The sequence below is a fragment of the Tenebrio molitor genome, chromosome 3 (genome assembly GCF_963966145.1).
Source record: "Tenebrio molitor chromosome 3, icTenMoli1.1, whole genome shotgun sequence".
Classification (NCBI taxonomy): domain Eukaryota; kingdom Metazoa; phylum Arthropoda; class Insecta; order Coleoptera; family Tenebrionidae; genus Tenebrio; species Tenebrio molitor.
Genome location: NC_091048.1, coordinates 3,935,222 through 3,963,186, shown reverse-complemented (window position 1 = coordinate 3,963,186; position 27,965 = coordinate 3,935,222). Strand labels below are relative to the sequence as shown.

At 33.4% G+C, this 27,965-nt stretch overlaps 1 protein-coding gene, 1 long non-coding RNA gene and 1 pseudogene across 5 annotated transcripts; 2 read left to right on the top strand and 1 right to left on the bottom strand.

Moving 5' to 3' along the window:
- The first annotated feature begins 3,208 nt into the window (after positions 1-3,208).
- Positions 3,209-5,345, top strand: LOC138126134 (trypsin-7-like; annotated as a pseudogene).
- A 111-nt stretch (positions 5,346-5,456) lies between these two features.
- LOC138126135 (uncharacterized) lies at positions 5,457-15,044 on the bottom strand. Of its 4 annotated transcripts, XR_011157646.1 has the most exons (8): positions 14,900-15,044; positions 9,727-9,878; positions 7,391-9,310; positions 6,766-7,341; positions 6,322-6,701; positions 6,049-6,266; positions 5,840-5,996; positions 5,457-5,730 (listed from the first exon to the last, which is right to left on the bottom strand). It is a non-coding gene; the product is annotated as an uncharacterized lncRNA (long non-coding RNA). The 4 variants fall into 4 exon arrangements; XR_011157647.1 differs by having other exon boundaries at positions 5,836-5,996; positions 6,766-9,310; XR_011157645.1 differs by having other exon boundaries at positions 6,766-9,310; positions 14,900-15,043.
- Positions 15,045-21,680: 6,636 nt separating this feature from the next.
- Positions 21,681-23,463, top strand: LOC138126133 (trypsin-1-like). The gene is made up of 3 exons (XM_069041812.1): positions 21,681-21,762; positions 22,618-22,798; positions 22,858-23,463. Exons 1-3 carry the CDS (start codon positions 21,717-21,719, stop codon positions 23,408-23,410), a joined length of 780 nt encoding a protein of 259 aa, XP_068897913.1. The 5' UTR covers positions 21,681-21,716; the 3' UTR covers positions 23,411-23,463.
- The last annotated feature ends 4,502 nt before the right edge of the window (positions 23,464-27,965 follow it).

Sequence of the window (27,965 nt, the reverse complement as noted above, 5' to 3'; positions counted from 1 at the left end):
TGAGAAAATTCAACATTCTCGCTAAGGTAAGAAAGTTAATCATGAAATGTTTATGGTAAAACTGTACCAAAATACAAATGTCAAAAGTGGCAAAAGTGAAATAAGTTATTGATAAATGAAAGCCAATTCAATGAAGTAAGTTGGTAGGTCAATCATATAATCTGGAAAATAAACAGATAAGCTAGGTAGGTAGATTACTTTACCCTGTTTATATCAAATTTTCGAACAAACCTCAAATCTTCAAATGCGATGACAAGTTAATTAAACAAATAACACAGCCTACTATTCAATTCTCAAAATTTTCGTTTTAATCACGAATATAACCATCTTTTTTTACTTTTTTCAACAAAGTTGTGCCGGTAGGGAAAAAAATTGTATTCAAACCTTGTTAAGAAAGTGTCCTTGCGGACCTTAGGCACTTACAAACCTCGTCTACGACTCGGTTTATAATCTTTGCCTGCGGTCTGCAAGAAACCACTTTCTTACCTTGGTTTGAAATATACTATTACAGTAGGGTTCCACCTACCCAACGGCTATCGGCAACTTTCAAGGAAACCTCTATTTTGTGTGGTTTTTTCCTAACGTTGTTCGTTCTCGGTCGTTCGGTGCAGAGGGTTGTCAAGCGAAAATTAAAAACTTGGTCTTTTTCAGACGAGTGAAATCACCTTAAATGCTGGATAGCATTCACAATGGTACGTGGACAGGGAACTTGGCGACCGGGAAATCTCTTCATGTACCTACATACAAACGCCTGGTTGCATCAACATTTGATAAAGCTTCCCCGTAGATGAGCACCATGTCTGTTAACTCCGGATTAGTGTGCTGCACCCTTTTTAACGATAATTACGGGAAATTCACTTTCTAATAAATTGTAAACACGGCCGCTCGCAGGTGAAGGACGTGACTAAATTGTGTCAGTAAGTTTTTGCAAGACCTATCCGCCTGGGTTTTTGCGTATTTACTTTTTTTGCGTTAACGTTTTTCGTACGAAGCCGTTGTTCTTTCACCGTCCCATCTATAAACGACTCGATGACACGGAATACGGTGAAAATAAATTCGAGCATAAATTTGAGTTTTCGAAAAAATGGTAAATTTTAAAGTAATTTGGTTTGATGAGTTCTATCACCGTTTAAATTTTCCTAACGCATTTCAATAACACGCTGTATAAGGGTTGGTAACACCGGTAACTAGACGAACAATTGCAAGTTTTGAATTTAAAGTGTCGTGAAATGCAGTGATCACGTAGCAACTACTCACTGTGAGTTACTGCCAACATTAAAAATGTATCCAAAAAGAAGTCCTTTTGAGTATTATAATGACTGTGTTAAAGGCGCAAAATAGTATATTAAAGAACGAGTTTTATAAGGGTTGATTTGGCGCACGAGTTCCAGGTGTAGAAAACGACCCGTAGGGGAGTTTTGTATGGAACGCGTGCGCCAATGCCCTTATAAAACAAGTTTTTTATGTTATTTTTTAGAATTTGCACCCTTGTTTTAATTTTTAAATAAAAAAATTAAATTTTCAAATTCAGGGAATTTTGTATTAATTGGTAATTCAAGGTAACGGATGCAACTACATCTGCAACATATGTTAAAAAGTAGAGTTTGAACATTAATATTGGAAGTTTTTTGGTGTAAATGACAATAATACACTGAAATATTGATAAAAATTTTGTTAGAGATCTATTAAACTACAAGTGCTTTAAGAGATAGCCATAAACGACTCCAAATTGAATACAACAATAGACCTATTCACCTATTAGTGACACAGATTCTAAAATAGAGAAATAGTATACATATTATTACACGAGTTTAATAAGATGCTTTATTATCACATAAATGTGGGTAATGTGATAATACGTCTTATAAAACGAGTGTAATATACGTCCGTCAAAAAAAGTGCAAGATTTTTCATTTATTTGCGTTCATAAAATGTGTGATTTTTGAATCGGTCCATAGGGGTTCATTTTTTCACGCATTTGCGTTAAAAAAGTGCCGTAACGTGTTATCTTTTAACGCAATTATAAAATTTTTCCATCATAATGGTAGTTTATTTAACGAGTTCGTAAGTAAATTGGATTTATTTTGGCATGAGTGGGACAGTTTAAAGGCCCACGAATTCACACAGGAGCTAATTCTCAAATTCTGTCAGTGTCCAAAAAAATTGTTATTTAAACTTACGGGCGTCAAAAAATTTTTGTATGCAACTCGTTAGTAAAGTATCTTTTTTTTACTCGGAGGATTTGCGCACTCGCTTCGCTCGAGCGGCAAATTTTCCTTCTCGTAAAAAAAGTTTTACCTACTTTACTTACTTGTTGCATAAATAACTATTTACATATTTACTTTACTTTACTAATTTCGGGACTTTCGCGTGGGTTGGTAACAGATATTTTTCACAAAAAGGTAAGGTTATATTTACTAAATTTACTTCGTAGCTTCACTCGTTACTTTGACGCCTGACGTCAAACGGCTGATATTACCAATATAACAAAAGCTAAAAATTACCAAAAACAGTTTAATAATATGCTTCATTATTAAACTGTTTTCGGTATAATAATGAGCCCATTAGTAACGCAAAGTAGATAAAACATGTTTTTAGTTTTGATTTAGAACATTATCAAGAAAATTAGCATAAATACATAGTCAAAATGCAGTAAAATTCAGGTACAGTTGGTTGCAAAAAAAAAACGGGAAACGAAAATTTGTCAATTAATTGTCGACTTGACAATACCTATCAAATAATTTAAAAAAATGCCATTGAATTTTGACGTTAATTCTAACCTATCTCTCGTAGGAAGGTTTCACACTATGAAAAAATCGTAAAAATGTGTCAGTTTTATTCTGACAGTTCCCGTTTTTTTTGCAACCAACTTTATTAAAAGAAGGATGTTATCGAATAACACTTTAGTTTGAGAGACAATTTTCAAATATGTATTCTCAAATTGAAGGCAGCCTTATTTGTAGTCTTTTTCGTAGCATCTGCCCCGGGTATGTTTCGTTAACCTATAGAGTACGGTCATCAAACAAGTGTAATGTACTTTATTTTATTTTTTTGCAGCAGTAGCACTTTTTCTCCGCACATCGAAGAGGTCCCATGGCGAGTCTCAGTTCAATATTTTGGTATACACATCTGTGGTGGTTCCATAATCAGCACTGACTATGTTGTCACCGCCGCTCACTGCACCAATAAATAAGTACTGTCGCGAGCAATAAATTTTGGTCGTCAATGTCATTTCAAAATTTGGTTAGACTGTCACAAATTAAAAAAAAAATCCTGCCTGATTATGACCATGTCAACAAACTGTCAAAAAAAATTTAAAAAAATGACAATTAATGTCATACAACATTATGATAGGTTATGATATTTACGACTGTTTTACAATGGAGGATTTTCCATTGCGTCAAAGAATAACCTTGACGACCAAAATTTATTGCTCGCGACTGTACCTACGTGCTTTTGGTGCAACTTAATGCAGTTAATCATTATTTTAGTTTCGACTGTCTTATTTGGAAAGTCATTCAATGGTAACTCAGGTGGGAATGTCGCGATCACTAGCATTCACCAACACCCCGAGTACAACCCTCAACTCGTCGATTATGACATTTCCCTTGCATGTGGCGTCACCTTTCCCTCTGAGCCAACGTAGGCCTTCCGTCTTCGACCACCAGCTGGCCTCCTGGTACTTCTGCTTTGTTAAACGGCTGGGGAAAGGTGGACGAGACTAGCAAGTCTTCGCGGTACTTGCGAAGTGTCACCGTCCAAATTGTTAGCGAACAGGATTGCAAACGCGCACATGGATCAGACAAGATCACAAGTCGAATGTTGTGCGCTGGTGTTGACGATGCAGGAAAAGATACCTGCCAAGAAGACTCCGGGGGGTCCACTTGTTGTTGACAATATTCTTGCTGGTATCGCCTCTTGGGGAATCGGATGTAGCCGGGAAGGTGATCCTGGAGTTTATTCTAACGTGCCTGCTCTCCGCGACCATATAAAAAAAAAAACATGGGAATATAAGTTCTTCGAGTAATTGTTGCTCCACAAATACATATTACAATAAATAATTAATTTCGATTTGATTGTGTAGTGAATTTTACAATATTAATGAAGCATTATTTTTTTTGCGTATTGCGTTATGAAAGTGAGCTGGAAAGTCAGCGAATTGAGGTTAAAATCAACACCAGGTATTGTTACATTAAAAAAAAAAATGCAAGTTTCGTCAATGATTCGATCATCGTGCGCACGACGTTTTCCGCCAAAAATAATAACCCGATTTGAGAGAGGCGTAACTATAAAAGACAGGAGAGAGTGCGGGGAAGGGCTTTTTGGTCTTTGGTCAGGGAGGTCAGATCCGTGCGGGACTGTGAAAGGGGCTGAAACGGCGAGAAAAGGGTGTGGAAACGTCGAGGGTCCGAAGAGGGTGAGGCTGGAAGAAGAGTCCAGGAAGTCTAAACCCAGACGCCGAGGAGCTGATTTACGGATCACCGACGGAAGGTTCGTGAAGAACCAAACGCCGGAGTGCGGAATCAAATACCACGCCTGGATTTCGTCGTCCACCGTGGGCCAGAGGAAGTCCCCGAGGAACGTCCAGAGACGTCGACAGCCCCGTGACGATCAAGGCCAGGGTGATAGAAAAAAAAAATTGTTTTCGCGAAGCCAGCGCGTCGTTTCAGGCAAAACGTTTTTTTTGTTTTGTTCGGGTTGAGTTATCGGTCTGCTGGTGACCTCGCCTGCAAACGGCCGGTCAGAGCGATAACAGTTTTTTTTTTGGTAAGAGCTCCTGTTTGTTTTATTTCTTTATCTTTGGTGTCCTCGTCCGCCGCGCGACTTCCTTTTCTATTTTGAATTTAGTTTTTTTTGGGTGGGAAACGTGGTGAGGCCGGAGGGAACGGTCCCGCCGATCATGGGCGGCGTAGAAGAATCCCAGTGAGCACAAAGACGTCAAGATACGTCACGTCCAATACCATGGTTCAACGGTAGATATTACGTCAGAATGTCGCCGACTTCAACGGGTTTCTAAACGTCACATGGTGTATTAAACGTTTTGTCAACACGTACACATTACGTCAAATAAAATATGTAAAAAAATCGTAATTTTAGGACATAAATAAAACGCATTCTATTTACGTTTATTAAACGAAAGTATTGATACATTTTAAACGTAAAATAATCGCATTATAAAATTCGTCAATAACACGCTTGTTCCAAACGTCGTAGGAACGTATATTAAAAGTCACTGATAAACGTCATTAACACGCACAAAAAAAAAAATTCTGACGTCACGAATACTTTTTTTTAACGTCTTGTAAAACGCGTATTAATACAGTGTTTTTCTTTTGGTTTTCCCCTTTTGTCAATTGTATTTCACTAAATGTCAAAGTGACGTAAATATGAAATAGTTTTTAGAAATAGTGAAATACAATTGGCAAAAGAGGAAAACCAAAAGAAAAACAGTGTAATAATCCTAAACGTCATTTACACGTTTTTAATGTACAGTGTGTACATAAACACAAAGTTATATTGTACAAATGTATTCAATAAAAATGAAAATTACAAAACTAAACCTTATTCTCATTAGCAAACAAATAAAAAATAAAACGTCATTAACAAACAAATAAAAAAATAATTAATGTTTCTTTACGTATTTTGTACGGGTGCTGGCATTCTTAAGCCATTCTTTAATTGTTGTTGAAATCTGGATCTCGTTCCCGTCATAATTTGATTGAACAATCTCTGAAATTTTAATATTACTTATTAGATGATTAGTTAAATACTTAGTTCCGATAAATGACGTTTACAATTGAGTAACAAAAATAAAAAATGTTTTTTTTTACATACCTACCATTAATAACTTTTAAAATTGCCGTGCTTTCGAAAGGATATTTCCCATGTCCTTTCCAATTATAACACTGGGCGACCTCATTGGTGAGTAGAAATCTTAAAATTGAACGTGTTGCGTTTTGGGCACTTGTGCCTCCCAGAGTTGATAATTTGGCCTTCTAAAAGTATAAAGTAGGTAATCAAAAACAATGCTTCTGGGAAGTAACTTACCATGTAAGATTTTAATGTTTCGCTTATGTTTAACTTTTTGTCAAACTCCTTAAAATCTGCAACATCTTTAATTGGAAACAGAGGTAAATCTAAAGGCTTTTGGGGCAATGGCGTCACATTTAAATCTTGACTTTTCAACAATCGGTTTAAAATTGCGGAATGGTTTTCGACATGGGCTTCAATCTTGCTAATAGTTTCCAAAACTATAGTTTCAAAATCTAAATAAAATCTAGTCAAAATCTGACAAGAAAACTTGATGAAGAACGTATGTACCTTTAGACCGAACGCTGAAACCAGACGTTGGCGACTCCAGGTTTCTATCAAAGCCTCAAACGATTGAGACAAAGGTTGATGTAAAGTTATTGGACTTGATGAAGAATCAAATAAATTTGGTTCTACACTTTCCGAAACCAGGTTTGCTACATCTGCACTTTGTAGAATCGGTAAAATTTGTACGTTGGTGTGATTATTATTGTTTTCAGATAAATGTTCAAAATCTTTTTCAATCATTTCGGAATCGTCATTATCTTCGTCTTCAGGCTGATCTTTTCGTAAGAGGCTGGTAATACTAGTATTACCATCACTTTCCGAAATCGCAATTGCGTTATCTCTAATAAGTCTTTCTAGGAAGGAATCTGCTTCGTCGTAGTTGTCTAGAACAAAATTCAATTAAAATAAAGTTCCACTTTGAATTTGCTTTAACTCAAAAAGTAATACCTGTTTTAAAGTAAACCTTCAATACATCATAGCTAGGCCAATTCTTCTTGTGTTTAGTACCTCTTTTGACAAACTCTTCCAAATTATATTTGCCGGTTCTACTTGGCCAAAAGCATTTTTTATCGGTTTTTGCTAGCCAGTTAATTGGCACAGTTGCCAATTCTTGCTGACTTTCGTCGTTGCCAAAAAAAGCCACAACGGCATAACTCGACATGATATATTAAGCAAAATTCTTGTATAAAAATATATAACGTGTACAACAAAAGTGTAAGCTTCACCAGTTCAGCTACAACAATTAGAATTCTTTTTAACAAACATATTTTGAAAACACCAGTGCACATACAAAACAAAACTTTTAAATTAGCGTAATTATATCGAACTACATCTGACAATGAGCAAGAGGTATTACTGCAAAACCATTTTTGTGTGGAAGCATTATACATTTCATCAAAATATCATTGACGTTAATGCATTGAAGAGTGCGTTTACCGATTTTTTCTACGTAATAAATATTTAATAAAGATGAAGGAATAGGTTTCTTGTATAAGTCGTATTGATGCACAAAATGCAAAATTTCTAAAACAAAATTATTATTGTAAAACTCAATTTTCTTTATCACACATACTTTTCCGTTTTTTAGTACAATGCAATTGTCAGGTCGACTATCTGAAAGTATGTAGTGTTCAAAAGCAAGTTTATGACAAGAATATGACACAATATTGTTCGAAGACTCCGACAAATCATGTAGATGTGAAAATACTTGTTTTGGAATTGGGTACGCTGTTGTCTGAGTCGCGGTATTTAGCGTTTGATAATTATTATTATTGATTTCTGTGATACGCCTGTGAATTTGTGCTAACAAATTATTTTTTGATTTTAATCTCATCTTAAGGGCACCCAAGTAGCTTTCGAATGGAAAACAACTAAAACTTTCTAAAGAACCAAATTTATTAACATCATATGGCAGATGTAAAAGATTGTGGACGTTGTAGACCACAAAGTCTTCATCATAAACAGTTTTTGCGTCAACAACAAATTTTTCAAGACATTTTTCAGCGATATTTAAGTATTTAGAAATTAAAAACTGATTCGATAAAATGTAAATCGCACAATTTAGTTGTAAGAAATGTTCATATTGGTCTTTATTTATTGACGAAAGCAAAACAACACCAGTATATAAAAGAAATAACCGAAACTCTGTTGCCTTCCATAAGCCAAATTCTTTTAATGAACGAGGCTTTCGTACAAATTCTGAAGATATATAAAATTTAATATTGACAATTTTTTCATTTATATCTTGTATCATTTGTTGGGATAACCTACTTTTCCTTGGCCCTTCTAATAAAAAAAGTTAGTAATCTTTTTGTTACACCCAGGTACACTAAATGCATAGGATCTAGAGGGAATTATGTAACCATGTTTATCTTTATGTCCAACAAAGGCGATTTGTGAGGTTTTATGTGATCACTACAGATATCTGAGTAAAAATCATCGTCTTTTCTTTTGATGTGGTAATGTGGTTCGTTAATGGAAAAATTAACGCGATTATTTGCGTACTTTCCAATAATCGTACACTTTTCACAGCCGTGTTTGCTTGTGTGACCTGCAATGCATTTCAGATATGCACGTGCAGGTGCATCACATGTGAAAAACTTAATCCCAAGTTTATACATTTTATTTTTGTGAAATATTCCCTCTTTTTGTAATACCTTAAATTCATCAATAAAATCCTTTAAATAATCTTCTAGTGTATTCGGTTTTCCATTGCCGGAAAATATTGCAATGGGAAAAGGTGATGAGTTTATAAAGTTATCACATAAAGCCAAAATTGGCCAAAATTCAGTTCTACTCTTTTTGAATAAAGGTATGCCGTCAATGTTTACTTTCAATAATATGAAGTCTAATTCCTCTCTAAATCCTTGCAACATTGCAGTTATAAGAGAATTTTGTAAACCAAAATATATCATTTCACCGTTGTTAATTTTTTTTGTAAATGTTTTTCTAGGAGTACTGAGAAGACTTCTGTAATTCAACGGCATAAATGGAAAATGTAAATGCAAAATTTTCAACAAATCGTTTAAATGGTTTGCAGCAATACGATTAGTTAATGCCCATTCTTTAATTTGATCTTTCAAATTATTTGTGTCCTTTTTTTTAACAGATTCATTTTGAAAAAAAAAATCATCTAAACTGGTAGATGTGGCAATAAAAATACCATTATTTGTCGAGTCAGATAGCTCATTTGTTTTGTTAAAAAAATCACTACTTTTATTAATCAATAAGTTTGAATAATTTATCAACGAGTTTACTGCTAACGTTTGTGATTTCTGACTAATTCTTGTCTGAGACCTGTATTTTTTAAATTTTGCTTTAGAACGCCTTTGAATTTGGCGCAAACTTACAATTTTGTCTGCAGACATATTACTGTACCCACTACTTATGAAATTACATATTATCAATAAAAACTTTGGTTGCAATTACTGGAAGAGATAGAAAGCAAGGTGCAAAAATTTTGCTTTTATGCGATCGTTGGTAAAATATAAACCTAAAAAAAAGAAGAATTAACAGTTTAAGTTATAGTTGTTAATTATTGTAAATGCTATCAATCAAAAAGTTAGTTATTACCGCAAAAAGTTACTTTTTGAAGTCAGTTATGTATTATTTCTGACGTATAAAAATACACGTTTTCAAGTCAGTTGCGGAACACGTCATTTTCCTAGATACGATTTAAACGCATAATCGACGTTGCTACCGGTCACCACGAGTCTGTTTCAATTATTTACACAAATACCTATGTAAAATTCTAAAATATAGCATTATACGCTTCTAGCTATATCAAAATGTATTAATACATGGCTCACTGCTGTATGAACAAAAGTCGCAATAGAATATCATAACATCGAGAGAAACAATAGATTACAACACACTAACACGTGGTTATAACTGACAAATTCTACTTACTTTATTTGGCAGATTGGTATTATGTTTCTATCATATAACAATTGTTTGTTGCCACAGTCGAAAATCGAAATTGTAACCTCGCACTCCGAGTCCAAACAAAACCAGCCAAAACTAGCAGAAACAGCCCAGCATCAGCACCTTACCAGGAATAGCTGTTGAGTTCAAATGCAAAATTAATATCTATCAGTTATAGCTTTGATTTTATATTACTAGATTGGCCACCAACGGAACCAGTTTTCTGCAAACTTTTGGATGCGGATACCAGAGGGAGCGCCTATTGCCGCTATGTGAATTCGGTTAGACATACGTTACGTTTCTGTCGCCAGAGTAAGCTTGTCGTAACTTAAATAAAGCGCGGAGTTCGGAGTATCGCACTATCGAGTGTTCTGTGACTATCGAGTCGAAATTCGAAATGTTTCCAGAACACGACGGGAACAGACGAGGCGACGAGTTACTGTTTAAAATATTACTGGACGTATAACGCAATGCGTTTTATTTCATACTGTAATCACTAAATCATTGTTTTAGTTTAAAAAATTATTATAAAATTAATTCCCGAGTATCAATGGTAACTGTTTGTTTGTTGACTTTTCACGTTATGTATCTCAGGAAACTAACATGAAATATGTAGTTCTTTGTGTATTAAGAACGCAAAGTGATACATTGTTGATGCTGATTGAGAGATTGACAATGTACAGTCGTTGACCAAAATAAAATAGGACAAAGTAAATTTCGATTGTGTAATTCGATATTTTTGCGAAATCCATCTCTTAGGAAACAAGTGTCAAAAATAAAAAAAAAACAATTCTGATAAGTGACATCATTCGACAATATTTCAAAAACTCATAATCACTCAATTGAACATAGTGACAGTGACGAGATGACAAGTAAAAAAACACAACCTAACTTTTTGTAAATCAATTGTCAAATCAAATCAAGTTGTAATCTGAGACACATACGCCTCAGTTACACTACACAAATCTTTGAATTGTGAAACTGTCTAAGGTAACACTTTGTCCTATTTTATTTTGGTCAACGACTGTACTATTGGTAGCATGGAATTTCGGGCAGCTATTTATGTCATTTAAAAAAACCCAATGTAGTCTAAGCTTTATTGTCATAAATGTCATAACAATTAATTTTGACGAAATGAACAGTTATGCACAATTATTTTACATTTTAGTTATTACAGTCACGGACAGAAAAAGTGGGACAAGTCTTATTACGAAATTTAACTAAAATTGAGTTAAGTAAACCTGGCTTATAAATAAATAAATATTTTAATAGTAACCATAGAAAAAAAAAGTATAGAGCCTTACATTAGCGAAAAAATATTGTCCTATTTTTTTGTCCGCGACTGTAATTTCCAAAGTTTAATAAAAGACTGTTTAGTTTCCAGAAAATCACATCTAAGCACTTGCAACTTTTCAGGATTGATGAATGCAATTTGTCAAAATGACATGCAACAATAGTAGATATTAAAATGACGTTTATTAAGTCGTCTAGCATCTAAAGCCTGTTTCACATCTCATATCAGTCAAATTTCAAGTCTGCCCGAATTTCCGTGCTCCCAATAGTACACTTGCGCTCGCAACACACAGCATTTTTTCTACAATCGCAACTATAACTACTATGTACATATTATTTTATTTTGAGCAAATTAATGTAATACTTTATTAAAATCAGAAACTAATTATTCACAATAAGGGAATATATGTTTCTGCCGGGTTGCCTATGAAAATTTAGCCGCAAGTATTTTTAATTAAAATTAAATTAATTTATTTTTTGCAAACAATTTCGTTCACTCGTTTTTGATAAATTATAATTCATTTCAAAGAGAGATGTGTAAAGAACTTAAAAAGTTTGGGTTGCCATTTCTCACTTGGCCCCAACCTTTTGGCAACCGGGTGTAAACAGGTACCTACGTCTCTGTTTAATTTATACGTTCATATCATAACCTATATCCTCATAAATTATATCAAAATAAAGCTAACTTTTTTCTCTACACGATGGAATACCGTTGCTTATGGAAAAGTGGCCGCAAATAGAGGCAACTGTTAAAGATAGATAACAGCGAAATGAAGGAAGGTTTTTATTCTGAGGGTAGGTGATACCGAGGTATAACTAAATGAGATCTATATCTTGTATAATATAGAGGATATTTTGGGGCATAAGGAATGGTCATCTGCAACTTTTTTTAATAGGACCGAACTTTGAAAACGGACTTTATACGTAGTTGATGTGTACTAAAAACTACGTTTCTCGTAACATTTAACACTGTGTTAATTCAACTATTGAAGCTATAATTATGATTTTCTGCATATTTGTAGTAAAAAGTACAGCGCTTCCAATAGTGAATCGGAAATTTCGCAAATATCGATAGTTTTGAAAAAAATCATTAATAAATTTCGATTAATCAAAAATGCGCATCGTAAACTTCACTCTGCTGGGACCAATGTGAAATGTTGAAAATTTCGATACACATGCAGCGAGTCAATGTAACTGAGATATTGGAAAAGTTTTTAAAAAAAGAATTAAGTCAGTAGCCCGTATACTTTTTGAGAAAATAATGTTTTTATTCGACGAGCAAATGCGCGGCGGCTCCTGGAAGGCAAAAATAACCCGGCACGCGTATTTAGTCGTCTATATCGATGTAGATAGAGAGTGTAGCCGTCTAAAAACAATAATTGTAAAATTTTGAGTAGGTAAATTTTTTGTATTTTTGCTTTACTTTTTTACCTAAACAAGAAACATTGTTGTGACATTTTTTGCAAGAACAATCACTGCAGCATTTTAAGCCTTCCTGTTGTTTATCAGTTTTCTAATGTCATTAGGTTGAACTGAATTTAATTTGACTTTTACTATTTGACAATTAAAATTGTGCCTCATTTAGCGGTTGCTACGCGATGCGCGACTTATTGTTCAAAAACGCATCTGATTGGCGATCTGCGGATGAGGGAATGTAAATACGAGGGATGCAGGGATGGATTGGTCGACAGCCGTGGGTTTTAGCATTTTCTCTCACTGGATATGGAATTGATATCATTCTTTCGTTGAATATCCAACAAGAATGCATTCATTCTTTAATAGTCGTGGAGAAATAATTTTTTGCTTTGCTTGTGACGCTAAATATCACAGCATGAAACTCTTATACTAAGTGACCTCAGTAAACTATATTGACGAAAAAAATACCACCCACCGCTTTGGTCTTTGTTCAAGAAAAATGTGATAGTTTAACACCAAATAATGAAATCCCTAAAGTAATTGAATATTCCTTTTAAAGGCTGATACATTGGAGTATCATTTCACAATATTGAAAAATATGACAAACCTAATAAAAGATCGGAACCGAAAAAAAGCAGCACCTATATACAGGATCATTATATGATATGATTGTCCCATCGCAGTTGGCGTTGAAAACCCACACAAATTTGGGATGTGCCTCTAGCTTCGCAACGTTAGACAATAGTGTACTAGTACTAGTGTAGATAAATTTACACTACCGCCAGCAGCACTACCTATCGGGGATGCTAGTCTCACTCATGTTATAAAGCTTACCGCACATTCAACTACGTCACCAACGCCTACTGCGATGGGACAATCATTTATAATGACCCCGTACTTTGTTCTTCTGAAGATTATGATTAATTATTTCCTAAGGTGGAGCGAATACCACAACCTTTTTTGGTAATGGTGTGAAAGTATCTACCATAGCTTATCTATCCTTCTTAAAAAGAAAAAAACAATAATTGTACATATGTGCATGAAGGAAGGCTTAAAATGCTGCAGTGATTGTTCTTGCAAAAAATGTCAGAACAATGTTTCTTGTTTATATGAGGATAAGGGTAACGAAGAAGAAAGCATTTAAAGTAGGTAAATTTTAGCAAAAATACAAAAATATTACCTACTCAAAACTTTACAATTATTGTTTGAAAATTGCTAGTACAAAAAAATACTGGTAATTGGTGGTGGTGAGTTAAAGTCATCGGCAAAAAAAAATTTTAATAAAAGTCCTCTAGTTTTAGAGATAAAAATTACTAAAAATTGGGTTAAAATTGTTAGTACCATTGTTAGTTGCCAAAATCTTGCCAAAAAATATTTATTTTTCATATTGTTGTATAGTCCTTCATTATCACGCTTGGTTACCAAGGTTTAAAAAATACTGTTTCGCCTGAGGCGTAAAATATGCTGGGATAGGGTTACTTTATCCCTTTTGTTTAAAAAAATTAAAAATTGTTTTTTTGGATTTCTTAGGGCTTCTAGATGCCACAGTTTTTTTTTGTACTAGCAATTTTCAAACACCCTGTATTGATATAGACGACTAAATACGCGTGCCGTGTTATTTCTGCCTGCCAGAAGCTGCCGCGCGTTCACTCGTCGAATAAAAAATAATTATTTTCTCAAAAAGTATACAGGCCACCGAATTAATTCTTTTTTTAAAAACTTTTCCGATATCTTAGTTACATTTGGCTCGCTGCATGTGTATCGAAATTTTCAACATTTCACATAGGTCCCAGCAGAGTGAAGTTTACTATGCGCATTTGTGATTCATCTAAATTTATTAATTATTTTTTTCAAAACTCTCAATATTTGCGAAATTTCCAATTCACTATTGGAAGCGCTGTACTTTTTAGTATAAATATACAAAAAATCAAAATTATAGCTTCAATAGTTGAATTAACACAGCGTTAAATGTTACGAGAAACGTAGTGTTTCGGATTACACCTCAACTACGTATAAAAGCCGTTTTCAAAGTTCGGTCTTATTAAAAAAAGTTGTAGATGACCATTCCTTATGTCCCAAAATGTCCTCTACAAGATAGTATCGGTCTCATTTAGTTAAACCTTGGAATCACTAGAAGTCATAATTTCAGTCCGATTTTGCTCCACTACTTGGCTTGACTCGGCCCTTGATAGCGTACGCTGTTCGCTGTGTCTGTGATTGTGTGAAAAGTTGCAAAGAAAGAACCGCTCGCCTGAATATTCATCAACTCTAATTAGTGCTCACAAATTCATTCGGTCGACTGTAAAAATTAGTTTCGTTGATTGCTACGCTCTCTATCAGTGGCATCCAAAAGTAAAATTTCTTGCATACGGTTTTCCATTTAGGTGGCCAATCTAGTTATATAAAATCAAAGGTTATAGACAAATTATTAGATAAGTACCGAACTTACCTGATTTTAAAATAACAATTTATAACTATGGTAATTCAGATCACTTTGATAACCAATGCAAGAAATAAAGAACATGCAACGACGCGATGGAAAACGGTTATGAAATAAAACAATTTGCTGATTTCGCTGATTTGACGCGCATGGCTTAAACAATTCCTAGTATACATGACGTTTTAAACACGTTTATAAAAAACGGGTGTGAAACAAAATTTAAAACTGCTGTCTATTAATGAAAACGTTTTAATAGAAAAAGTAGTAGTATAATGTATGTTTTTAATATATGTATTGTAAAATTTTAACATAGATCAGAATACCATTGCAAGTTCGGTGGGGCGATACTGCGGCAAGTAGATTTAAGATAATCTCAATTACATTCAGTTTTTATAGAAAAAATATCATTACTTGATAATAATCTCCGTAATGATTAATAAGTCCCGCCTGAGTGGTAAATTATTAAAAAGAGTATAAACTATAAGTAGGTACTGCATTGTGTAAGCTTTTCTGCTTTATAGCAAAAGAAAGTACGGCCCAATAAAACCATCAAAAAACTGACCTACAGATTTTTACGTACCTATCGTAGACGGTCATTTTGTACTCGCATCATTCAAAGTGACATTTCACGCACACAACTGACCGATAAAGAACTCCGAAAAGTGTTCATGCGAGAAATCTTGTTTCCCGCGTTTGATTTGTAAATAACTATTAGTTATTACACTACACGTAATACTCGACTAGAAAACGAAGACGTCAAAAATACGACATATTATGACGTTCAATCGACGTCATTAAACTAACAACATATTCTAAATGACAAATATTATGATGTCAAATCAACGACATTTACTAGACGTATTGTACCTATTAAGCCGTCATTAAATAAACGTATTATTAATTAATAATTTAAGCGAATTTATTAAAAAAACAATAACCGAAGATAATAATTCTGTTGCCTGTGGAAATACCTAAATAACATAATAATAACAATAAAAATGATAAAAATAAACATCTAACAGCTAACGTGTAGAACCTGTATGTCATCTTACAAGTAGGTGGAAATCGAGGTAAAAGTTATACGTCAAAAATAGTACAAGATGTGACGTTAAATAAATGTCTTCAACTTTAGCAATTGCTAATTAACGATTCACTCAGAAGAGAATGCTAAGAAACACAAAGCTACTATCACAATTTTTGATATATCGAGATGACTAAGTTAATTATTACTTTTTAAAAATATATCTTATCCATCAAAATAAAGTCAAAAAGTTGACGTGTGAAGTGTGGCATTTTATAAGACCTCTCACGCTTTTAAGTGACTGAAAAACAACGTTTGTTATCCCAGTCAATTTAAACGTGTCATCTAAGACTTGTTAAAACACGACATTTTCTTGACGCGATGCGTCTTTTAGACTAAAATGTCGTCATAAATACGTAAATAAACGTATGTTGTGCTCACTGGGATAGCGTCGAGGACGATATCGGGCTTCACTTTCGGCTCTCCTCCTTTAATTTAATAATCGTTATTTTGAGCAAATTTCACCATAAGGGAAAACAAATAACGTAAATAAGAAGTCCGAAAAATGGTACTTAATTTATTATGCAAGTTTTATAAGACACCATTTTGTCGCACGCGTTTTTTAGAGCTCGACGAGCGCAGCGAGTATTACCACACTATAGTACTTTTCACTGCTTTATGTTTTGGAACTTGAATTTAAAAACGTACAATGTATCACCGTATGGAGTTTACCTATTGGTGATACTAGTCTCACTCATTTTATGAAGCTTGCGGCACATTCAACTAACCCACCAACGCCTATTACGATGGTAGGTACAGGGTGATTCAAGTTTTACCGCCCGCACGATTAACCCTATTAAAAAATTAGTAAAAATTACGAAACTTTAGGGTTACATTCCCTTCATGTAAGGCTTCAAACGTGTGCAATCAATTTTCCCTTATCACTCACTTCATTCAGTGCCATAAAATTTAAAAAAATGATTTTGACCAAAAAAAAAAAATTTTTTCCCGTGGACGCTCATAATTCACAATTAATTCAAAGAGAAGGATTAGTTTTTGAATTATTCCAATTTTAACATTAGCAGCGAAAAATGATCAAGATTTACAACTGCAGTGTCATAAATAAATACCTTTTTGTTGGGAAACATCTGTTGAGAACTTTTCTAGTAATTCTTTAGTCCCTTAAGGTTACCATAAACAACCTACGTCAACTACTTTTGTGGAACTGACCGCCCAATTTAATAATAAATCATAGCTAAATTTTGCACTTTAATATCGAATTTCATTTATTTCAAAAACCGGTGATGCTTGGATGATTTCAATGACATCAAATTTTTCCTAAATGTTTAAAAGGACTCTCAATGAAAAATTATGTAAATTAATGTAGCGGTTATTGAATTAAAACGAAATATTTACTCGTTTCATTAAAAAATTTGAATTTTTACAGAATGTTTTGCAGCGTTACACAATCATTCCTAAATTTTTGGAGAATTTAAATCGATTAGAAGTGTGTGTTTTTGCTCGGGCGGTAAAACTTGAATCACCCTGTACAATCATTTATAATGATTAATGATTACATCAGAAAAAAATCGAGAAAAATAATAAGATATGATTTAATTTATTCGAAAGCGTTATTTTCTAAAAAGAGCTTACTAGCTCTTACTAGCCAAACATTTGTAAATTCGCATTATGTTGGTTCCCTGCATGTCACTATTTACAAGACAACCACGTAGCCAAAAAATAAAATGATTTGAGCTTGTTTGTTTACGCCTCGCCTCGGGTGCGCCTCGGCCAGAAAACTGAGACTCGGACGAAATACCAAATCCATACTGAATTTACTATGCTAAATTCGCGTTATGTTGGTTCGCTGCATCTTACTATTTTAAGAATTACATAGCCAAAAAATAAAATTATTTGACAGTGAAATACCCAATCCATCCTGAATTTACTTTATTCGAATATTAGAATACACTTTACACTTATTCGAATTTTACATAGTCACCTATTCAAATATTCGAATAATTCAAATACGATTCCCAAGACTCATCATATGTCATTCATGCAGTATCAAAATTCAACTACATATTTTCATCGTGTATGCATTCAAAGCGGTATAGTCAGGAAGAAGTTAGGTTTCGAAGCCAGATGTTATATCATAGTTATTTATTTAAATGTAGGTACGTTAATAATTGACGCTATTAATGTCAAAATCAAATTGTCTCCATGGCTAACTAGCTCTTTTTAGAAAATAACACTTTCGAATAAATTAAATCATATTTTATTTTTTTTCTCGATTTTTTCCTATTGCAAGTGTCAACTTTTTTTACACATTCAACTGTAGAAAAAAAAGTTTTACAAGAATAGACTAAGAAATGTATAATGTACTATTAAAAAAAAAAAGTTGACTGTCTTAACTTTGAGATGTCATCGTAGAGAAGATTTGACAACGTTACCTATTGCAGTTTCATAAGCGATTTACAAATATATGGTTTGCTATACTTTTTTCTTAAAATAAAAAAGATATAGCGGCGCGAATACCAATCTGAATCACCCGGTATATACAGTGTACTCTCTCTTAAGCGGACACCCGTGGTTCCCGAAATTGTGTCCGTTTAATAGAGGTGTCCGTTCAAGAGGAATTTTTTTCGTAATATGTAATACATATGTGTATTATAATTTGTCTTTGGTCAGTGACTATGATGAAAATGAAACAGAAAATTTTGGTGATGCAACTTCTTTCGCCTTTGATCTTATTAGAAGGCCCTGACAAGGGAATATTTTTGTTTCTTGATTTTACAAAGCATTTATAAGTGAATTTGCCGATGTTAAATCCTTTCGTTTTGAAAAAAAAAACTGTTTTTTGTGTGACGTACTCATTGGAATTCCACTTCCGTAAAAATTCACCCTTTTGCTTATAATGTTCGTCGTCTGTGTTTTCCCAATTTGAAATTTACCGACTAGAGCACGAACACTATCTTTTTGTTTGTCATAAAATTCAACTACATTTATTTTTCTTTAAACGTAAGAATGCGTTTTTTTTTGGTTGCGACATGTTTGCTTCGTCGAGTAAAACTACAGCACGCAGTTCTTAGACCGTTCCGTTTCCACCCGTCAGCAGCATACATGTTTTGTCGGTCCCTCAAAAAGTGTCCGTTTAAGGGAGATGTCCGCTTATAACCAGAAAATCATAATTTGGATTGAATATTTTCCATATAAGTACAGTTTTAAAGTAATTTCAAATGACTAATGCCATAAAAGTGCTGTTGCAAAGGCAAAGTGGTTTTTTGCAACTTGAGTCAACTATACCTAGGTATTTGTCCTACGATCTTGAATGAATGAATTTAATTACTATTAACTTAGAAGGCTTACTGAAGTCAAAATAATTTAATAATAATAAGTCGATGTAGTTTATCAAATTTTAAATTCCTCAGTATAAATTAATACAGTAAAGTCTCCAATGCTACTGTGATTTGTGATTAGATACATTCTCGTGGATAAACAGTAAGCATTGCATAACGTACACAGATGGAATAGGCAGAATCTTTAATTTAATAAAAATATGGCAGCAGCCTAGAGGAGGCAGCAGTCAATATAGTCAATAGCAGTATAATACTTGATCAAGTAATCTCACATACACTGACCGGCACAAAAAACGACTCACTTTGATTTTTATTAATATAATTAAGTAATTCATTGTCTTAGAAATTTTTTTTGATACATATCATGTTGTATTGATAAGTGTTATTTATGTTATTCTTTGTCAAAGAATATCCGACAAACAAAACATTAAACTCAGCAAATACAATTTTAATGAAAAAAAAAAAAAGTCATTTCCAGAAAAAAATTTATGTTATGAAAAATTGTCAAAATTTGAACAGCATTTTAAATTAGTATCTCGTATTGTCACATTAAATCTTTTAACACGTAAATCAACCGACAAAAACACACCGTGGAAAAACGCAAATTTTCTAATTATTTATTTAAACAAAACAATTCGGTTGCCATGGTGACCATAGCACTCCCGATCATTGAAAATATCCCAATTTAACTATAATAAAGAAAAATAACCACAAATATAATTTCAAGATCATTTATTAAAGAAATCATAATGAGTCGTCGTTTTTTGTGCCGGTGAGTGTATTTCTTCTGAATGAATTTATGCAATGGTGGTGATTGGTGAAACTAGCAAAACGTAGCAGAATGAATCTACAGGAATTCCGGGACACCAAGACACAAAAGGCAATGAAAAGGCAGATCACACAAGACCGCGAAGAGTATAGTGAAGATCCCAATTGCAAAATTTGAATTTAAAGCGTCGTGAAATGCAGTGATCACGTATAGCAACTATTGTACTCACTGTGAGTCACTGCCAACATTAAAAATTTAAGTAAATGCTCCTGAAACAGAACCCCTTTTCGAAACCCGTTTGAGTGTTATAATGACCGGCGGAGACGAGTTCCTCCCGGTACCCAAAATATCCTAATCTTGGATGCAGGTAGTAAAGGGTTGGGCATTAGACTGCATTGCAGGGGTGGTAATTATTATCTGCACATTTAAAAAATAATTTTTATTCTAGTCATCCTTCCATTTTTACTTTTTTAGATGTACTTATTAGTTTTCAAACAAATACATATAGCAAAATTTAATCTGCAAACAGAGGAATGAAAAAGTTGAGAAACGACGTAAGAAACAAAAAGGAGACATTACAAAAATTAATAGAAAATTATGAAAATGGAATACTCCCTAGAATAAATTTTGTACAAATAATTTCTTATCATAATAAACCTATGTTGTAATAATATTCCTGAGAGTAAACATTTTATTTTAATATTTAGTAAATATTCGTTTATCTTGCACTCAAAAATGTAAAAATACACCTGCCGCCTTCCTTAATCCTTCGACAATAAGCGGGAGCAACTCGTCTACAGATAGAGTGCATTTCAACGAGAGGTACACAGGCGTGGCTACCGAGATGCGCCAGATGCAGGGGAAGGGCGACCCAAAATCGAGTGCATTGGCGTAGTCCAGTTTTATTTTTGTTTTTACTTTCACAACACAGGAAATATCATATTTTCACAACCGGGATTAGAAATCAAGTTGTATGACAAAAAGAGAAGACGGTGAAGAACAATAACCTGACTGTGATTTGCGACAAAATGGCGAAAAATCGGCTGTTGAAATTAAATTAGAAAATTCCCTGGACAGTACAAACTAACGCCGCTACTGTCTAGGTAAGCCACGCCACCGTAGACCGAAACAGATTTCTACGCAAGTTTATAGACGTGTACCTCTCGTTGAAACGCACTCTAACAGCTAAGTACCGACCACCTGTGGTGTAAACTGACCGCTGGGAGGAACTCGTCTACGTCCATAATGACTGTGTTAAAGGTACAAAATAGAAAAAAACATGTTTTTAGTTTTAATTAAATTAAAACTAAAAACATTTTTCTTTTAATACCTGAATTTTATCACATTTAGTTAGATATGTATTTATGTTAATTTTCTTGATTTTATCACATTTAATTATGTATTTATGTTAATTTTCTTGATAATGTTTTATCAAGAAAATTAACATAAATATATAATTAAATGTGATACATAATTAAATGTGATAAAATTCAGGTATTAAAAAAACATGTTGATTTTATCACATTTAATTATGTATTTATGTTAATTTTCTTGATAATGTTTTATCAAGAAAATTAACATAAATACATAATCAAATGTGATAAAATTCAGGTATTAAAAGAAAAATGTTGACGAATAACACTTTAGTTGGAGAGACGATTTTGAAATATTTTCAAAATGAAGTCAGTCTTATTTGTAGTCTTTTTCGTAGCATCTGCCTCGGGTATATTTCGTTAACTTATACCGGGTGTCCCATCACTTGTGTCCCGTAGGAAAATGACTTTAATACTAAATTATATTTATATGAAGGTATTATGGATGCATAAATACTGTTCACCGCCACAAAAATTGGGTATTACTTTTTTGTTAAAATTAATTACCTAGGTACAGCAGGCAAAAAACTATCACTTTAAAAATTAAATTTTGTTCAATGCAGTTCAAATTTAGTATACGTTTTGAAAAAATGGTAGAGCAATAAAATCCGTGATTAGAATTTAATTAAAATGTTTTGATGTAAAGATATTTGGTTAAATTAATTTGGGCCGTTCTACTTTATGAAAATTTATTGCAGACGAAGATTTATGAGGGGTGTAGTGTGTTTGACGCCGTAACACAGGCAGGTACCGCTGGAACCCTCTTGAATGGTCTTCGTACCATAAATTGCGGACAAGAATAATACCCACAAACTTAACTTTGTCTTCCATAAATTTTTATAAAGTAGAAGGACCCAAATTAAATTAACCAAATATCTTTACATCAAAACATTTTAATTAAATTCTAATTACGGATTTTATTTCTCTATAACTATTTCATAACGTATACTAAATTTGAACTGCATCGAACAAAATTTAATTTTTAAAGTGATAGTTTTTTGCTTGCTGTACCTAGGTAATTAATTTTAACAAAAAAGTAATACCCAATTTTTGTGGCGGTGAACAGTATTTATGCATCTATAATACCTTCATATAAATATAATTTAGTTTTAAAGTCATTTTCCTACGGGACACAAGTGATGGGACACCCGGTACAGCACGCTCATCAAAAAAGTGTAATGTACTTTATTTTTTTTTTTTTACAGCGGTACCTACTTTTATCCGTACGGAATCTTTGTCACCTGATGAGAAAATCGTAGGCGGCAACACGATAGATATCGAAGAGGTCCCATGGCAAGTCTCAGTTCAATATATTAGTATGCATATCTGTGGTGGTTCCATAATCAGCACTGACTATGTTGTCACCGCCGCTCACTGCACCAATGGGTACCTACGTGTTTTTGGTGCTACTTAATGCAATAATTATTTTATTATCATTATTTTAGTATCAATCGTAAAATAATGAGTATCAGATTTGCTACCTCGTACCGGCAGATAGGAGGTGAGGTGGTCGGGATCACTAGCATTCACCAACACCCTGACTACAACCCCCAACTCATCGATCATGATTATGACATCTCCCTTTTGCACGTGGCGTCACCTTTCCTTCTGGGGAGCAAAGTATCCATTATAGGCCTTCCGTCGTCGACCACCAGGTGGCCTCCTGGTACTTCCGCCTTGGTAAGCGGCTGGGGAACGATAACGGAGAATGGATGGTCTCCGCTCTACTTGCGAAGTGTCACTGTCCAAATGATTAGCGAATCGAGCTGCAGAGCCGCATACGCACCCCACAGCATCACGAGTCGCATGTTATGCGCTGGTGTTGACGGTGGAAGAAAAGATGCGTGCCAAGGAGATTCCGGAGGTCCACTTGTTATCGATAATGTTCTTGCTGGTATTGTGTCTTGGGGATATGGATGTGGTGACCGAAGGTATCCTGGAGTCTATTCTAGCGTACCTGCTCTCCGCGACTATATCAAAAAAGTCACGGGAATATAAGTTCTTCGAGTTATTGTTGCTCCATAAATATTACAATAAATATTTAATTTTGATTTGATTGTGTAGTGAATTTTACAATATTAATGAATTGAAACCCTTAAGTACATACTTTTAGTTAGATGAACTAGGAAAAGCAGAGTATTTTTTTTTTTGTGTATTGCGTTATGAAAGTGGGCTGGAAAGTCAGCAAATCGAAGTTGAAATCAACACCAGGGGTGTAAAGGAGAAGTACGAAAAACAGTAATTAATTATACAAGTTTTATAAAACACTATTTTGTTGCACGCGTTTTTTAGAGCACGACGAGCGCAGCGAGAAGTGTTATAAGGCAAACAAGTGCGACAAAATGACTTATTTATTTATCTATAGTTCTCCCAGAGCTGCAGCGATTGTATGGCAGGGTACCATTGTATAAACGTTAACAACACCAACAATAGGTTTAAACCGCAACTACAACCCCTAATCGTAAATTCGTCCATGTACTACCCTGTAAACTGACAGGTATAGAACGAAAATGATGATTGATGATTGTTTATGTTGCTTATCGGCATCTCAACAGGCGTAATAATTACTATTGCCCTGCCATAAAATCGCTGCAGCTCTGGGAGAACTATATTTATTTTGCTTACCTACAAGTTTTTATACTCTAATTTTTGGTAGGTAGGTACTTTAACTTGTTCATGTTACAATCTTGAATCCTCGCATTGTATTCTAGGCTAGCCGTTCATTGCCGATATGAATAGACCAAAATTACAAAAATACAACAGTGAATACAAATGGACCGTATTTATAAAATTTTAAAATGATATAAAATTTAAAATAAAATAAAATACATTAGTACAATAACATGTACTGATTCCTGAAAGAAATTTCGAACTTGATGTACAGTGGGTCCTCCATTTACAAATTTATATTTTGGTCAAACGGGTCAAACAAACCGAGAGACGCAGGTACCTTGAATTAGTCACAGACGCTCAGTAGAGGGTAGAGGATTACGATCCTGTCCTGTTCCGTACCTAAATACGGAGATAATATTTTGTGTTGGAAAGACAAGTCCTACAATGCCAAATCTGAATTGGCTGCACTGCAAACTGTTGTTTCATTCCATTTTATTATTTATTAGCTGACCCGACAGACGTTGTCTTGTCCAATCCAAATTTCAGTAAATTAGTTTGTGATGATGATTTATTTTCTTCCATTAAATTTGAAATAACAATGAATCTCAAGGTGTTTTATTTACATTTCGATTGCAAGATCGATGTTCAAGTGAACAATCCGATAGCGAAATAAATTGGTATAGAAATAAAATAATTACATTTGTTGGACAGATCGCGAAACAACAGAAAAGTAAAAACGGACGTAATTTTAATTTAGGCTGGAATGCGTTTTTCCAGATTTTTCTCCAAATTTTCCAAAAACATTTTTTCAATTGAGTTATTTCCATCCCGGGAACAAACCGAACAAAAAAAAATCAATTAAATATGTCGTCAGTTATGATCGAGAGTGCATACAAAAATTATAATTTTTGAAGTTTGCCCTAATTTTCCGACTTTCCTTTGTAATTCTCCCGATTTTTTTTTAACAAAAGGAACATTAAATTTTAAAAAATTAAAAATATTGAGCTAAGAATTTGTTTTAGTATTTTTTTGTAGATACATAATATACCTACAATTTGATCGTATAGGACATTTTTCTGACTTTGAAGGTCCAACTAATAAAACTATAATATTCACCAAATACAGGGTGCAGCATTGTGTAGTTGTATTTTCCCAAAGTATTACGATTAAATCTGCATTTACTCCCTGCAGATGAGGGATGAATATTAGTTCGGAGTTTCTACCTGATTTGTCAAGAATTATGAATGAGACAAAAATGACCCTTATGGTAAAATATTTTTAAGGTAAAATTACAATGAAACGGTTGGTTTCATCTTGTGTCCCTTCGGTGAATAATTGAATATTATCGGTTTATTAGTCAAAAAAATTTGCTATAGATAAAGTATAGGATTATATTATGTACTCGCAAGTAACGATTTTTATTCTTTACGTATTCTGTACTTGCTCATGTAATAGTAATAGTATACTATTATTTCATACTAGAAGTCTGTTCTGTATCATAATTTTATTGCAAAAATAAAAAATCATATTATGTATTTTGTGAAAATCGCATCATCTTTTTTCCTGTGGTAATGGCCGTTGCTATTGTTTTTTACAATGAGTATTTCCTTCATGTGTTTAGCAACCAATTGCGTGACAAATATTGACCAATCAAAACGAGAAAACAAAAAATAACCCGATAAAATTTCTCTAAAATGCACATGTGTAATAATCTGATAAAAAATGCCGGTACCTGATTTTTTTTTTTATTTAATTATTTTGAATAAAAAGGATTGGAAATAATGCGTTTGTTTTCATTCTATTCAGGAAATAATCAGCCGTATACCCCTCGTGCAAAATTTTAATATCGGCAATTTTTTTGCTAATGAACTCAAACATCCATAAATTATTCGGTCAGAAGACCAATTATTTTCAAATAAAAGCCCTCGACTTCGTCTCGTGCTCTTATTTGCTAATAATTGGTCTTCTGACCTCATTTATGGATGTTTTCGTTCATTAGCAAAAAAATTTCCGATAAAAAATTTTGCACTTGGGATATATGTGATTATTTCATTCATCATCATTTTCGACCAATCGTAAGGCTTTATTTTTTGAATTACAGCGATAATTTTTCGATAATTTTTTATTGTCCTTCAAATGTTTTTTTTTTTAATTTTTAAGACAACGGCGAATACTAGTGTCACATTTTTTATTTTTATATCAAATGTCAACATGAGTCGTCAACTTCTGACGAGCAACTTGCAACCATTTTAAAAAATGACATTCGTGGTTGCTAATCAACTTTCGTATTACAACTCGATCATTTCGAAGCACTCAAGTGAATATTTTTCGACTTTTGCACTTTTCAATGTCAGATTTGATTTGTATAAATAAAACAGTCTTTGATACTGTTATAACTAACCTACCGGACTCAAATGGATAATGTAATCGAACATCTACCGGACAGTATAAAATAAAATATTTTCAATCGTGAATTTTGACATGAAATAAAGGAAAAAATTGTGCTTATTTCATGGTGTATTATTACTGAGAATTATTATTGCACGTAAAAAAAAGGATAGAGATTTGCATAATATTAAAATGGGTGATATGCCGATGTAATTTGTACCCTTGTATAGTCCCCTTTCCGTAAGCTGTTAGTTCAGGTAGCATGTAGGGTTGGTTGTCTAAAACGTGAAATATTAACGTTGAGAAATGACTTCATTTTTTTGGTTTTTTTCAACTAATATTCAAGTAGGAAACACCACTTTTCGTCTGCGTCACATTCATAACAATATCTAGTGAATGACGTGAGATATTTTCGATATCTCTTTTCATTTTGCCTACACAGCTTCCAAGCAGAGCATTTTATTTGTGGTTTTTCAACAAATTCGTCAAAACAAAATTATATTTTTCTCTTCATAGTTCACTAATAGAAATGTTCATAATTTATGTAGTAAAGAGAGAAAACGTTCATCTCGTACTGTTTTCTCAAAAAACGTGATCGAAAATCCACTTTTTCGACCGTTTCAAACTCAGGTAAACGCGGCCTTTTTCACCATTCTGGCACGAGAAATTATACAGGTGTCTTAGATAAGACTTTCGAAACTAATATCTCGGTTATTTGCCAAAGGATTTTTATGAAATTTAAAATGCAAATATTTTAGACGGTGAAGGTTCAATTAGTAATAAAAAATTACCTCAAGTTAAAAAATGTAATTTTAACACATGTTTTCTTTATTGAAAATTAGCCGCGAGTATTATTAGATTGTTAAACATTAAAAAATAGGGGTCTACACAAACAATTAACTAAATCACTCGTCTGATTCAAAGAAAAGATTAGATTTTATTTTGTTGTTAAAAATTTAATTTAAATTTGAAGGTCTTTGAGCAGTTACCTTTTGAAACAATTGATGAAAAATTGCAAAGCAACATTTTGTACACCCGTTGAAATCTGTCAAAATGGGGAGAGCGCTTTATTAGAAACGTCAAATTATGTAAATTTATTGAAAATACTCTTAAAATAGACTACAATGGTAGAAATTTCAATATTGTTGAAAAAGGAAACAATTTTTGCTTATGGAGAGTGTCGTAAGAACTTCAATGATACAGTTCGTTTTCTCATGGAACACTATCCTCCTTGGGATGACCAAAATTCTACAAAATTGCGCGTTTGTTTCATACGCGTCTACGTTTTTGCATCTGCAGCCACGTTTAACACAGTTTTTTGTTTTTTTCTTGCAAACCAGACGTTTTTTAAGGACGAGTTTCTCCCTACAACATTTTTTATTGACGATCAATTTTTTGATGCAAATCTTAAGTGATTCAACATTTTAAAAAGACATGTAAAAATTACGTTTTTAAGACTGGGGTAATTGCATTAATGGGATTTTATTCTTCACCGTCTAAAATATCTGCGTTTTAAATTGCACAAAAATTCGTTGGAAAATTACCGAGTTAT